This window comes from Geotrypetes seraphini, chromosome 11, assembly GCF_902459505.1.
Source record: "Geotrypetes seraphini chromosome 11, aGeoSer1.1, whole genome shotgun sequence".
Lineage (NCBI taxonomy): Eukaryota > Metazoa > Chordata > Amphibia > Gymnophiona > Dermophiidae > Geotrypetes > Geotrypetes seraphini.
Window position 1 is genome coordinate 124,943,029 of NC_047094.1, and position 16,127 is coordinate 124,959,155.

Genomic DNA, 16,127 nt, shown 5'->3' on the forward strand with positions numbered 1-16,127 from the left:
TGGCAACTAAAATTCAATGCAAAGAAATGCAGAGTAATGCATTTGGGGATTAATAATCGGAAGGAGCCATATATGTTGGGAGGGGAGAGGCTGATATGCACGGATGGGGAGAGGGACCTTGGGGCGATAGTGTCCGAAGATCTAAAGATGAAAAAACAATGCAACAAGACGGTGGCTGCTGCCAGAAGGATGCTGGGCTGTTTAAAGAGAGGTGTAACCAGTTGAAGAACAAAGGTGTTGATGCCCCTGTAAAGGTCATTGGTGAAGCTCCACTTGGAGAATTGTGTTCAGTTTTGGAGACCGTATCTGGTGAAGGACACATAAAGGCTTGAAGCAGTCCAGAGGAGGGTGACGAAAATGATAGGAGGTTTGCGACAAAAGACGTATGAGGAGAGACTAGGGGAGATATGATTCAGACGTTCAGATATTTGAAAGGTATTAACGTAGAACAAAATCTTTTCCAGAGAAAGGAAAATGGTAAAACCAGAGGACATAATTTGAGATTGAGGGGTGGGAGACTCAAGAGCAATGTAAGGAAATTCTTCTTTACGGAGAGGGTGGTGGATGCCTGGAATGCGTTCCCGAGAGAGGTGATGAAGAGGAAAACGGTGACGGAGTTCAAAAATGCGTGGGATGAAAACAGAGGATCTAGAATCAGAAAATAATAGTAAATATTGAAGAACTAAGGCCAGAACTGGGCAGACTTGCACGGTCTGTGTCTGTATATGGCCATTTGGGGAGGATGAGCTAGAGAGGGCTTCGATAGCTGGGAGGGTGTAGATGGACTGGAGTGAGCTTTGACAAAGATTTCAGTAGTTGGAACCTAAGAACAGTACTGTGCAGAGCTTTAGATTCTTGCCCAGAAATAGCTAAGGAGGAGAAGAAAAAAAAACCCCAACAGTTTTAGATTGAATCAGGTTGGGCAGACTAGATGGACCATTCGGGTCTTTATCTGTCGTCATCTACTATGTTACTATGTTATGATGAATGCTATTAATATCACAAGTTATCAGAAAAAAAGAAAACAAGTATCATATATACTTGAATACACTGTATATACGCGAGTATAAGTCGAGACCCCCCATTTCCCCCCAAAAGGAGGAAAAATAGTTGACTCGAATATAAGTCGGATGGCTTAATATTCAATTGCCCCTCCCTGCTTGGCACTGCACCCAGCCCCCTTCCCTCCCTCCCCTGTCAGGCACTGCACCCTGCCCCTCTCCCTACCAGGCTTTGCACCCTGTCCCCCCTCCCTTCCCTGTCTTGTACCTCCTCTGCCAATCCCTTGTTGTCTAGAGGTGCATCGGGCAGGAGCGAGCTTACCACACTCCTGCCCCACTGCTAACCTGGTCAGTGGTAGCTGTCACAAGATCAGATTTCTTCAGCCGCTGAGCAGCACCGAGCAGGTGCGTGCTTTGGTGCTGCTGCTTGGCACTGGGTGACTTCCTGACTGGCTCCTGTGAATTCTTGCCAGTCAAGAAGCTGAGTAGCTGTGCCAAAGCACGCTCCTGCTCGGTGCTGCTCAGCGGCTGAAGAAACCTGATCTCGCGGCAGCCACCATTGACCAGGTTAGCAGCGGGGCAGGAACGCAGTAACCTCGCTCCTGCCTGCTGCACCTCTGGGCCACCAGGGATAGGCTGAGGAGGTACGAGGACAGAGCAGGGAGGGGGGACAAGGTGCAGAGCTTGGCAGTGGCCTGCAATAATTCTGGGAGAGGGGCACTGGCACGAATATAAACTGTGACCCCCATTTTTGGGCCAATATTTTGGCCCAAAAGTCCCATTTAAATTTGAGTAGTCCATTGTTTTGTTATTTGAAATATTGATGATCTTATCAGATGGAAACACACAGGATTTTTTTTTTTTTTTTTTGTAACTTTTGTCGCCATATGCTGGTCAGTGAACACAACCAATAGGTTCTGATCTGGTCTGGTAGAACTAAAGGAAAGAGAATTAATAGATAAGATATAATTTGTCCTACTTTATTGAATCTCAAGACTGGAAAATAATTGCACCAAACTGATCAACCACAAAAAATTATGGAAACATGTAGAATCTGACCTCACTACCTCCTACCAAGGAAACAGTATATAAGTGTTGAGAATTAAGAGTCTGATTGCTGTGGCTGATTTCTGCTTGTAACCCTTTCTTTAGGTTCCATGAAGATAGACAGCCTAGGTATGCTGACAGATCTGTCCGCCTGTGAAGGGAGTCTCTTCCCTGTTGGTTACCAGTGAGTATTGTACATCTCAGAATCTGAACTGAGGAAAGTTGGTTGCATGCAGGGACATTTTTCTCTAAACCCCCTCTCATCTTCACACACACACACACACACCAATTATTATTATTATTATTATTCATCATTTCCTCTTTCAGCTGTGTGATGAATGTGGCTCTCCTTTTTTCTACTGGATTCCCATGTCAGTTTTGACCTTCTCTTCTTCGACAGTGTGAACTTATGCAAGCTTGTTTTATACTTAGTGTTCTTTTTCCCTTCGAAGATGTTCACGGCTCTATTGGAGCACAGTTGATGCCCGCCAGCGTTGTTGGTACAAGTGCCGAATTCTGGAGCACCGCCCTGCAGAGATGGAGAAAGAGCCAGATATCACAGCAGAACAGTGTACACACCATACCATAGCGCACAGCCCTACCATTCAACTGGGTAAGATAACTTCATTTTACTTCCCCTTTTTTCTGTAACCATCAACTCCCATGTTGACCCTCTCTATCTTTTTCTCTCTCAGACACCCACTTGATGGACCAGCAATTTCAGGATGCTCCACCAGGTGCTCTCACACTTGAGCGTCATTCTCCTTCTCAGAACCCTGGACCCATCCCTCCCCCACAACCCATTTCTGCCACCTCGGCTCCTCGCTCCTTTTCTGGAGCCCGCATCAAAATACCCAACTACTCCCCTTCCAGGCGTCCATTGGGGGGCTCCTCTCGTCCCCTCCCATCTCCAGGTAAGCAGTGAAGAGTGATTGCATAAATTTATGGTTTTATCTTTATTTCTAATAGTTGCTGCTCCAATATTATCCTAATTCCCAGTTTTAGTAGAAGAATCTCAACTTTATCTCTAAAAAATCTGTAAAGGACATTAAACTAAAAGTAGGGAATGAATGGATTTAATACCTAGGTTGGCATATTCTGGTGTTCTTTATTTTGGAGTCAGAAATGCTTTGTATAGACCAATAGTTCTAAACCAAATCCTCAGGATGCACCTAGCCATTCAGGTTTTAGACTATCTACAATGAATATACAAGGAATATAACAAGGAAACTGGATGTGGGTGAGTCCCTGGACGTCGTTTACTTGGACTTTAGTAAAGCTTTTGATAGCGTTCCACACCGCAGACTATTGAACAAGATGAAATCAATGGGACTGGGAGAGACGTTAACTACATGGGTCGGTGATTGGCTAAACAGTAGACTTCAGAGAGTGGTGGTAAATGGTGCCCCTTCAAAAACGTCGGAGGTGATCAGTGGAGTACCTCAGGGCTCGGTCTTGGGCCCGATCCTCTTCAACATATTTGTGAGAGATCTGACTCAGGGGCTTCAGGGTAAAATCACATTATTCGCCGATGACGCCAAACTATGCAACATAGTAAGCGAGAACACTTTACCAGACAGTATGACGCAGGACCTACTTCTATTGGAACATTGGTCCTCGACTTGGCAGCTAAACTTCAATGCTAGAAAATGTAAGGTCATGCACCTCGGCAGCAGGAATCCATGCAAAACTTACACACTAAATGGTGAAACCTTAGTTAGGACCAAGGCGGAACGTGATTTGGGGGTGATCATTAGCGAAGACATGAAGACTGCCAATCAAGTGGAGAAGGCTTCATCAAAGGCAAGACAAATGATGGGTTGCATCCGAAGAAGTTTTATCAGCCGGAAGCCTGAAGTTATAATGCCATTGTACAGATCCATGGTGAGGCCTCATCTGGAGTATTGTGTACAATTCTGGAGGCCACATTACCGAAAGGATGTGCTGAGAGTTGAGTCAGTTCAAAGAATGGCCACCAAAATGGTCTCGGGACTCAAAGACCTCCCGTATGAAGAAAGGCTGAATAAATTGCAGCTATATTCACTTGAAGAACGTAGAGAGAGAGGAGACATGATAGAGACGTTTAAATATATCACCGGCCGTATTGAGGTGGAAGATGATATCTTCTTTTTTAAAGGCCCCTCTGCTACAAGAGGCCATCCGCTGAAAATCAGGGGCGGGAAATTTCATGGCGACACCAGGAAGTTCTTCTTCACCGAAAGGGTGGTCGATCGTTGGAATGAACTACCACCTCAGGTGATTCAGGCCAGCAGCGTGAAGGATTTTAAAAGGAAATGGGATACACATGTGGGATCTCTAGGGGGGTAAATTCAAGGGGGTAGGGTTGTTGAGGTGGGCAGACTTGATGGGCTGTGGCCCTTTTCTGCCGTCATCTTCTATGTTTCTATCTATGTTTCTATGAAAGAGATTTGCATGTGCTGGAGTAGTACATCTAGTTTTGTCTCATACACATTTATTGTGGGTATCCTGAAAACCATAGTAGTTAGATGTATCCTCAGTTGTAACAATCCCTAGTATAGACAGGCTTGGGATAGCACAAGATTGTGTTTCAGATCAATCCTACTGTAAACAGAAGAGTTGAAGCCAGATATGCTAAAGGTTTTCTCCCATTGTGCATAGGAAAAATGCTTAGTACCTAAATCCCTTAGAAAAATCACAACTGTCATTGTAAAAAGCCATTTATTTGCTAGAAAGTTTTATTTGGGTTAGCTCCATCTTATCTTGTTGTTCATTTTAGATTTTTTAAATGTAAAAAAATATACGTAGAACCGGTTGGTTTTATTTCCCTTCAGCGAAAGCGTGCCGTTTTAAGAAATTTTTAGATAGGACTCTGGCTTTTCAAGCAGGAGTAATGAATTCATGTTTGAATGCTCTTATTACTCCAGCCCTCACTTACCATCAATTTCAGAAAGATTTTAAAACTTATCTATTTAAACAATACAATATTTAATAGTTTTCAAAATTATTATGATAGGTGGATTTTTTTCTTTTTTTTTATAAAGTAAGGTTTACAGTTACTTTTCTATTTTAGTATAAATAATCTGTATTGTGCATATTTTATTTTGAATAAGTTAGGGTTGTACTTTGTTAGTCAGTATCTTTATTGACAGGGCAGTGACAGGGATGGTGGTCGTAGGGACGGGGCGGGGCAGGGACAAATTTTTTTCCCCGTGTCCTTCTCTAATGAGAGTGTGGATGAGGGTCTTTGCAATGTGTTCATAAAGGAAGGTCCAGAACTTAGTGATGTTGTATAGAAAGAAACGACAAGTTTTGGTGGTCTGTTGGATATGCGAACAGAGGGAGAAAGAAGAATCAAAGTTGACTCCAAGGTTGCGAGCTGATGAGACAGGAAGGATGAGAGTATTATCTACTGAAAGAGAATGGAGGAAGGGGAGAAGCAGGTTTAGGAAGAAAGATAAGGAGTTCAGTCTTGGTCATGTTTAATTTTAGATGGCATCAAGACATCCACATAGCAATGTCAGACAGTCAAGCTGCGACTTGGGTCTGGATTCCCATAGAAATCAGAGAGGGTAGGGTTAAATGGCCATTTTTTTCGATGGAAGAGGGTAAATAGTGGAATGCCGCAGGGATCTGTACCAGGACCGGTACTATTTAACATATTTATAAATGATCTGGTAATTGGAATAACAAGTGAATTGATTAAATCAGATGATGCTAAACCTTTCAAAATTGTTACATGCAGACTGAAAAATTGCAGGAAGACCTTGGGAAATTGGAAGACCAGATGTTCAAATAGCAGATAAATGTGGAGAAATACAAAGTGGTGCTCATTGGGAAAAATATCCCAAATCATAGCTACTGGATGCTAGGGTCCATGTTGGGGGTCAGAGCCCAAGAAAAAGATCTGAAACCTTCCACCCGATGTTTGGTGGCGGCCAAAAAAGCAAATATGATGTTAAGCATTATTAGAAAAGGAAGATAAGACTAAGAATGGTATAATGCTCCATGGTGCAATCTCACCTTGAGTATTGAATTCAGTTCTGGTCACCATATCTCATAAAAGATATAGCGGAATTAGAAAAGTTTCAAAGAGCGACCTAGATGATAAAACGTATGGAACTCTTCTCATATGAGGAAAGGCTAAAGGTTAGGGATCTTCAGCTTGGAAAAGAGACGACTGAGGGGAGATACTATTGAAGACTACACAATCCTGAGTGGTGTAGAATGGGTACACCTGGATTGATTTTTTTTTTTTTACTTCATCAAAAATTACAAAGACTAATGCTTTTAAAACCAATAGAAGGAAATATTTTTTTCACTCAGAGAATATTTAAGCTCTGGAATGTAACCATTGCATGTGGTAAAAGAACAGTTAATGTAGCTAGTTTTAATAAAGGTTTGGATAAGTTCCTGGATGAAAGTTCATAGTCTGTTATTGAAACAGACATGGGGGAAGTCACTGCGTGCCCTGGGATCGTTAACATGGAATGTTGACACTATTTGGGTTTTTGCCAGTTATTTGTGACCTGGATTGGCCACTGTGGAAATAAGATACTGGTCTAGATGAACCATTGGTTTTGACCTAGTATCGCTATTCTTATGTGCATCTCAGTGTTATTAGTTCTTTTCATAAATCACAGGATAAAATGCCATTATCTGTACATCCTATGTTTTCCAGATTCATGAAAGGCCTTTATCATACCAAGCCACCTCTCAAGCTGCCTCCTGTTACTTGGGACCTTAATGTTATACTTTTCACTCTAATGAAGCCTCCATTTGAACCACTCTTGACTTCATCTCTCAAGCATCTCACTAGGAAAGTAGTCTTCCTAATATCTCTCGCATCTGCACACCGGGTCAGTGAACTTCAAGTACTTGTATCAGATCTACCTTATACAACATTCTACCATGATATGGATGAAGTGCCAAATAATAAAATTTGCAGATGACACCAAACTATTTAGTGGTGCTCAGACTAAAGAGGATTGCGAAGAATTACAAAGGGACCCGAACAAGCTAGGGGAGTGGGCGACGAGATGGCAGATGAAGTTCAATGTAAAGAAATGTAAAGTATTGCATGTAGGAAGCAAAAATCCAAGGTACAGCTATACGATGGGAGGGATATTATTGAGTGAGAGTACCCAAGAAAGGAACTTGGGGGTAATAGTGGATAAGACAATGAAGCCATCGGCACAGTGCGCAGCGGCCACCAAGAGAGCGAATAGAATGCTAGGTATAATCAAGAAGGATATTACAACCAGAATAAAAGAAGTTATCCTGCCGTTGTATCGGGCGATGGTGCGTTCCGCATCTGGAGTACTGCGTCCAATATTGGTCACCGTACCTTAAGAAGGATATGGTGATAATTGAGAGGGTTCACAGGAGAGCGACACGTTTGATAAAGGGTATGGAAAACCTTTCATACACTGAGAGACTGGAAAAACTGGGGCTCTTTTCCCTGGAGAAGAGAAGACTTAGAGGGGATATGATTGAGACCTATAAGATCATGAAGGGCATAGAGAAAGTGGAGAGGGACAGATTCTTCAAACTTTCGAAAACTACAAGAACAAGAGGGCATTCAGAAAAGTTGTAAGGGGACAGATTCAAAACCAATGCTAGGAAGTTTTTCTTCACCCAACTTGTGGTGGACACCTGGAATGCGCTTCCAGAGGGCGTGATAGGACAGAGTACGGTATTAGGGTTCAACGAGGGATTGGACAAGTTTCAAGTTTTTATTAGTGTTTGATGAATTGCTTATTTAATTTCCTAAGCGATGTACAATTTATAAGAGAAGGGTAGTGAATATATTAAAATAATTTCAGACTTACGAAATAAGACTAACATGAATCGAGGGGGGGGGGGTAGGGGGGAAAAGTTAAAATTCTTTGTTAGAGTTGAAAAACAATGGGAAAGTAAACGAGAGGAAGGGTAAAAAATTCAAAAATGTTAAAAAGAATAAAAGAAAGAAAAGTAAGCTTATGCTTTCAGGTCAGTGAGAGATATGGTGAAAGCATCTTTAAAAAGATTAGTTTTAGGATTTTTTTAAAGGATGAGAGATCTTTTTCATCTCTGATGTATTGTGGTATAGAGTTCCACAGTTGGGGGGACAATTTTCTGAAGGAAAAGGGGATAGAAGGGTATAGATAGAGGACTACTACACAGGTCCTGGACCTGTTGGGCCACCGCGCAAGCGGACTGCTGGGCATGATGGACCTCTGGTCTGACCCAGCAGAGGCACTTCTTATGTTCTTGATACGCATCCAAATTTCCTCCCGAAGGTCATCTCAGAATTTCATCTAATTTTCATCTCCCTGTCTTCTTTCAAAGACTACATTCTCGCAGTGGGGATGCAGGACTCCACACATTGATTAGACTTGCTTATTAACTAGATCATACCAAACCTCACAGAATGTCCACTCAACTATTCCTGTTCTTTGATCCAAACAAACTTGGAGTTCAAGACAACCATCTCTGCATGGCTAATGGACTATATCTTCTTTTGCTAAACTCACGCTGAGCTGACGCTTGAAGTCCATGTCACTGCACATAAAGTTCCAGCAATGGCAACTTCAGTCGTTCATCTAAATTCCACTTCCACTGAGGACATCTGTAAAACAGCCACCTGATTCTCAATTCATATTATCACTTCCCAATTTTGTTGGAGAATCATTCCAGGCAGGATAGTCAGTTCAGTCAAGCAATTCTGCAAAATGTATTCTCCACTTAGATGCCAACTTCCCTCTTACCCTTTTAGTTTCGCCAGGCTCATGGTAAATGACAGTAACCCTCTTCTCAGAGGCATGATCCTGGCAGCTAGGGAGTCCCACATGTGAGAATATAATGCCTGCTTGTCCTCGGAGAAAACATTGTTACTCATCTGTAGCATGTGTTCTCTGAGGCCAACACACACACATTCTCACAACCTTTCCATCTTGCTCTCTCATCTCCAGGAGGAAATTCCAATGGACAGATTTAAAACTAACTTAAAGACCTACCTAGACTTCAAGAACAAACATAGAAACATAGAAACATAGAAATAGACGGCAGATAAGGGCCAAGGCCCATCCAGTCTGCCCACCCTAATGTCCCTCCCCTACCATTGCCCTGTGAATAGATCCCTCCTCTTCTTTTGCCCTGTGAATAGATCCCACGTGACGATCCCATCTGGCCTTAAAATCAGGCACGCTGCTGGCCTCGATCACATGTAGTGGAAGACTATTCCAGCGATCAACCACCCTTTCTGTGAAAAAGAATTTCCTGGTGTCAGCTCGTAGTTTCCCTCCCCTAATTTTCCACGGATGCCCTCTTGTTGTCGTGGGACCCTTGAAGAGGAAGATATCTTCCTCCGTCTCTATGCGGCCCGAGAGATACTTGAACGTCTCGATCATGTCCCCCCTCTCTCTGCGCTCCTCGAGTGAGTATAGCTGCAATTTGTTTAACCGTTCCTCGTATGGGAGATCCTTGAGTCCTGAGACCATCCGAGTGGCCATTCTCTGAACCGACTCCAGTCTCAGCACATCCTTACGATAATGCGGTCTCCAGAATTGCACACAGTATTCCCCTCCTCTTGTGTTGACCTTTTATGTCTCTCTTTCCTATTACGAATTGTACTTCTCCCTTAATACTCTTGTTTTCTATGTCATCTAAGTCTTATTGTCCAATGTCTTCCCTTTTAATTTTAATAGCTATGACCTTGTACACTGCTTAGACAATTTTTTTTAAGCGGTATATCAGATTTTAAATAAAACTTGGAAAACAGACTACAAGACGTTCAGAAAAGAAATAAAAACTATACTCTTCAAGAAATTCCTGAAACAGCCCTAACTTCAAACTTTACCTTCCTTCCAGAGATTTTGGCAGTTGGAACCCAAGCACAGTACCGGGTAAAGCTTTGGATTCTTGCCCAGAAATAGCTAAGAAGAAAAATTAAAAAATTAAATTAAATTAAAAAAAAAAATTTTAATTGAATCAGGTTGGGCAGACTGGATGGACCATTCGGGTCTTTATCTGCCGTCATCTACTATGTTACTATGTTCCCCCCTCCCTCTTCCCGCCACACAGAAACTACATTACCTACTCATTATCTCTCTAGAAAGGACAAATGTTCTTCCATTGTAACCCTCCGTTTTTTATCTTTCTTGTAATCCGCCTTGAACCGCAAGGTAATGGCGGAATAGAAATCTCTAATGTAATGTAATGTTACTGAACGTATGGTCCCATGAGCCGACATCGGGCAGGAAGGCACCAGCACATGTACAGTATGGAAAGTCCGTTTTAAAGTGACATACATTTTTGACTGTCAGTGCTGGGTTCTATGGATGGCGTCGCCCACATGTGAGAACATAGTCCTGCTGTGATCAGAGAACATCTTCTACAGGTGCTTTACTACAGGTCCATGTACTAACAGCATGTATTAATTGTATTAGCACACTAACAAATCTAGCCCTTTGTGTCTTTTACATCAAAAAGTTATTTGCAGTGCAGTAATTTTTTGTCTGCCTCAGGAAGCAGTTAGCATTCCAGTGCACAGTTACATTTTTTCTATTCTGATTTGGTTTCCCATATAGATTTTCAATCTTGTGGGGGTTTTTTTTTTACTGAATTAAAACAATAATTGGTGCAACAATTAAGCACAAATCTTTTTAGCATGAACACAGTGAAGATGACTGCCAAGTTTTATAATACTTTATTGTTCAAACCTAAATGACTCGAAGAGAATGTGTTTCAGCTCTATGCCCTGCGTCAGAAGTCTTGATGTATTTCTATTTGTTTGTTTAAATTGTGCAGCTTACAGTAAAAGTACGGTATAATATGTCTTGAAACAAAAGTCTGTAAAGATGTATCTCTTGCTGCATGCAAACCTGGGCACCAAATTGCACTTTTTTTACTTTGAGCACAATTTGTTGCCCAGGATTGCATCAGCAAGAGATACATTGAGACTCCTGATGCAGGCCATAAGGCCGAAATGCGTTCATATCGAGTCATTTACCATACTATATACCATATTGTTTCTTATACTCAGCGAATGTCAATTGGGAATCATTATGGCTTACATAAGATTAATAAGGTTAGCAACATAGACATTATGAATCATAGCAAGACTAATGAAAACAGATGTGTTTTAGCACCTTCCTAAATAGGATGTCTGATTTAAGCAGGTCAGGAGGCAGTTCCAAATTTTAGGGCTTTGAAACGTGAAGGTAGATTCAAAGAATGATTTCCTCCGAACTTGATGTGGTGAGGGAAGAGGTCATTTATAGCAATGAGTCATTCTTGAGGCATGTGAAACTTGGATTGCTGAAGTTAGTCCAGTCAAGCTTTCTCCATATATAGCCCTGTGAGCCTTACATGCAATTTTAAATTAAATTCTATACTTGACTGGCAGCCAGCGTATTCTATCAGCAGTGGACTGGCCCTCTCAAATCAGGAAATCAGTCTAGCCGCTGTGCTCTGGAGTAGCTGCAACCTCTGAAGTTCTTTCTTTGTGATTTTGCAATATAAAGAGTTGCAATAATCTAGATATGGAAGTAGACCTGCTTGAGTCACTGTCCGAAAACTAGTCAGGCTGAAGACTGATCTTATCGTCCTCAACTACCTCAATCTGAAGAAAAATCTTTTTAACAGTGAGGTAATCTGCTAACCTATAAAGTATTTTAACACTTTGTGTTCATCTTCACTGTGTTTGTGTGGATCTTTGTCCTGTGGAGGTGGTTCTCCTGTTTGATTTGTACATATGTATGTTTGCCAAAAAACCTCAAATTGGAGGTGCTGAAGAAAAAATCACACTGAAAATATTCAAACACTCCAGTGAATTTTTATTGCTGGGTATAACTGCATTCACATCTCTACCCTCTTCTGCCAGGATATTCCAAAGGGTTGGGGAGGCCTCAGGAGTCATGGGCTGAATGTTGCACCAGAGCTATGGGTTGGGCTATGAGGTGGCTGCTGAGGTTTCTTGGCTCCCACCCATAGCTCCAGTTCAACATTTGGCCTGTGGTTTCTGAGGCCTCCCCAACCCTTTGGAATATCCTAGCAGAAGAGGGTAGAGATGTGAATGCAGTTATACCCAGCAATAAAAGTATGTTTATACATAGTTTCCAAAAACATGCCTCAAAGTTTATTGAAACTGTTCATTAAAAATGACAAGTCTTTCATCAGTAACAAGTAAGAGACTGCAATGTTACAATTTAATACTGAGGCTTTTCAAGGTTCATCAGATGTCACAGTCTTAGTTCTGGAATATGAGGGAAGTCTATAGGGCCACAGCAGCATGTCCCTTTTTGATTAAAATTATCTACTATGAACCATGCACTTCCATATATACTCAAATGTAAACTTATCCAAACCAAGGTAACCTTTTTTTTCCCCAAAAAAGGAGGAAAAAATGTTGTCTCGAGTATAAACCGAGGGGCGGGGATTTATTTTCAAGTGTAGTGCCCTGCTAGGCTCAGCACCCAGCCTCCCTCCCTCCCTGCTCTGCATCCAGCCCCCTCCCTTACTTCCTCTCCTGCCATGCCAGTCTTGGCACCCAATCCTACTCCCTCCCTGCCAGGCTCTGCACCCAGTCCCTTCCCTCACTCCCTCCCCTTCCGGTCTCTGTACCCAGTCCCCCATCTTCTTGCCCTGCCGGATTGTGTACCCTGTCCCCCCCCTCCCAATGCCTTACAGGCCTCCACCAGGACTACCATAAGTCCTGGTGGGCCAGGACAGGAGGGATCTCTCCCATCTCCTGCCCCAGCCAACTTTAACCATTTTTATCTCCCTCCTGCCCCCCCCCTCCCCTGGTGTACCTTTTAAATCCTTGGTGGGCCAGGACAGGAGGGATTCCATCCTTATCCTGACCCAGCCAACTTTAAACAGCTTTTATCTCCCGCTCCCTTTGCGTACCTGTTAAGTCCCTGGTGGTCCAGCGGTGGTCCGGGACAGGAGGGATCCCTTCCGTCTCCTGCCCTGGCTGACTTTAAACTACTTTTATCTCCCTCCCACCCCCTCCACATACCTGTTAAGTCCATGGTGGTCCAGTGATGAATCGCAGCAGGAGCGACTTTCATTTGCTCCTGCGCTTGTAGAGCCGCTAGCTAATTGGCTGCTGCGCGTTCTCGTGGGACGTCAAGAATTCTTGGCAGCCAATTAGCGGCTCTGCATGGACAGGAGCAACTGTCCTTCGCTCCTGCTCGTGCAGAGCCGCTAGCTAATTGGCTGCCGGGAGTTCTCGCAGCAGCCAATTAGCTAGTGGCTCTGCACGGGCAGAAGCGAAGGAAGGTCACTCCTGCCGCAGTTCACCACTGGACCACCAGGTACTTAACAGGTACACGGAGGGGGCAGAAGGGAGATAACAGTTGTTTAAAGTCAGCCGGGGCTAGAGACGGATGGAATCCCTCCTGTCCTGGACCACCAGAGATTTAAAAGTTGGCTGGGTCAGGAGACAGGAGGGATCGCTCCTGTCTCGGCCCACCACTGGACCACCAGGTCTTACCTCAGGCCTGGCAAAGGCCTGCAACAAGTTTGGGAGGGGGGCAGGTCAGCACTGACCCAAATATAAACAGAGAGACCCATTTTTGGGCCATTTTTTTTGCTCCAAAATTTTGGTTTATATTCGAATATATACAATATGTAAGACAAATGATTAATTCTGTATAACTATCAAAATTGAATAGATTTGTATTTGTTGCTGATTAGAAGATGCCAACAATGTAACACCTTCTTCTTTTCTACAGGAAGTCCCACTTCTGTTCCTCATCACATCCTTACAGTCAGTGATCCAGATGTAACCCCAATGCGCCGAGCCAGGCGGCACAGCCCTCTGTCCCACAACAGCAACAGCATACCCCGGAGCCGCCTAGCCTCACCACCACGGCCGACCACAGGCACCTCAGGTTCTGCATCTCTCAGGACAGCTACCACACTTGGCTCTGCTAAAGCACTGAGGCTTAGTCCAGTGTGCAACCAGCCTACCTCAAGCACAATGAATATCTGTGTCACTGCACAAACATCTACCTCACGAGAGCATCCTGACTCTAGCAATGGCCTGCAGGTGATGGAGGACAGGAGTTTCTGTGAACAAGAGGAATCCAGAAGCAGGAGCTTGGAGTCCTGTGCCCAGAGACTGCAGGATATGGAGAACCTGGAAAGTAATACTTATCAGGAATCTGAAGAGGGAGAGAGAAGGAGCCAGCCAGATCTCCTATCCCCTTCCCTACCAGATAATGATGGTGGGTTGGTGCCCGAGTTCTGCTCTGTGCCCTTTGATGAAAGTGACATCGAGGTAGTGTATGCATCAGATCTGATTGCATCAGACCTGGAATTTGACGAGAGCATCCTGAATGAGACCTTCCAGCTGGAGGACCTACAGTGTGGGGCACAGATTGTGGTGCCAGCAGACTCCAGTGAAATCGAAGATGATGATGCAGGATTTTATGCTGGACTGGGCACTACCTTGACTGGCAGCCAATTAGATGGGACAGATGACAGTGAGAGTTCAGACAAGGAAAGCTACTTGCAGCAGTGCTATAGACTTACCCGCACGGTAGTAACTTCTCAGGATCTGAGCCCATACCCCATGAAGATAGAGTTGCCTCGTATCAATCAGCTGGATGGTGTAGATGATGGTACAGAGAGTGACAGTAGTATCACCACAACTGATATGAGCATTGGTCTTGTTACCAAGAACAGTAAACCACCTGAACACCTCAGATCACTAGAGGGGAAAGAAGGTAGCCATTCAGAGGCAGACAAGGTGAGAGGGCTGTTAGCAGGTGAAGCCAGCACCATAAAGACTCCAGAAATCTTTCCAACAGAAATTAATACCTTGAACAGTGGCACAGATTCACAGACTGATAAAACATTGTTTACCCCACCCCAAGTTGCTTCCCCGGTCATTCTTGGGTTTTCTCACAACGGAACTGAGACAGTTAACAGTCTTCCATCCTTTGGGGTTTCCAGTCCAAATTTTCATTCACCTACTTTCCTATTTCCACTGCAGGCTGAAGGTAGTACAAGTCAAATGGTAAATGGAAATGACACTTCCCGTCTGTGGCTATCTGTCGGGGGCTCTTCCTCCTCCCCAGGGGTCCAGGGTTTGAACCTCAAGGACCCACCACAGCTGCAACGAGTATGTAAACCCTTCTCATTAGAGCCTAATCACACACAACTCCATCCTGCTCTTATGGAATCCCCCACTATGACAGCACACAAGCCTGATCCCAAAATCATTCTAGTCAACAAGCTGGGTCAGGTGACTGTGAAAACTGCCAGCAACATTCCAACCACTCCAGAGCATGTGTTGTCGAATTCTGCTGTTCATGTTTCCACAGAACCAAGTGGAGGAAATAATGGTTTAGAGCACCTCCCCTCACTTCTCAAACAGCATGGCAATGGAGTGGCACCAATCATGTGCACAAGTTCGCAGAGCAAGTCTACATCCTCTGCTCAGGGTGTCAGTTCAGTAGCCTGTGTGAGAAAGCCTTTAAAGTCAGCACCCAGAACTATGAAGCAACTGAAATGTAAGGCTACTCATGCTAAGCCAGACATGGCAGTGTCAACTCCTCCACATCCGAGCCTGGGGACAGTTTTCCTGCAAGCTTCAGCACCACTAAAGGTGATGAGGAATGAAATGCCCACGTGGACACTGCTGCCCATGATGAATGTGATGAGGACAGATGTACCTGGCAATGCATCTAGACAAATAACCCTTGGCCTCCAGCAGGCCTGTGTCCTGCAGCATGTTCCTGTGAATCCTACCCTAGTGAACCTTTCAGCTTTTTCGCCACCCCCACTCCAAAGTGTCGCCAGTTATATGGACAAGCCCTTAAATACTGTGCATCTGGCCCAAACTCCAGCTCTCAAATTGGCCGAGCTGGCTTTTCCTGCAGCTCCACATGACAAATCCAGCTCCTGCCAGACAAATCAGAGGAAGAGACCTGCTTCATTGGCAAGGAGTCCCCTTGCCAAGAAACCAAAACTGGAGGGAAGGAAAATGCTACCTAAGGAGCCAGAGAAACCACCGGCCAACTGTGTTCTCAACACTTCATCTGTGCTGTCTGCTGGGTATGTGACAGTGTGTGATTTCTGTGTGTGCATGCTGCATTCCATGCTTAA

At 43.9% G+C, this 16,127-nt stretch overlaps 1 protein-coding gene across 5 annotated transcripts in view; it reads left to right on the top strand.

The window, feature by feature from the left end:
* KMT2B (lysine methyltransferase 2B) overlaps positions 1-16,127 on the top strand; it is a 496,236-nt gene that overhangs the window by 404,934 nt on the left and 75,175 nt on the right. For all 5 annotated transcript variants that reach the window (XM_033963412.1, XM_033963411.1, XM_033963413.1 and 2 more), the window contains 4 exons: positions 2,154-2,232; positions 2,501-2,661; positions 2,744-2,962; positions 13,748-16,076. In XM_033963412.1, the coding sequence (XP_033819303.1) occupies positions 2,154-2,232; positions 2,501-2,661; positions 2,744-2,962; positions 13,748-16,076 (2,788 nt within the window). The remainder of the gene's footprint in view (positions 1-2,153; positions 2,233-2,500; positions 2,662-2,743; positions 2,963-13,747; positions 16,077-16,127) is intronic.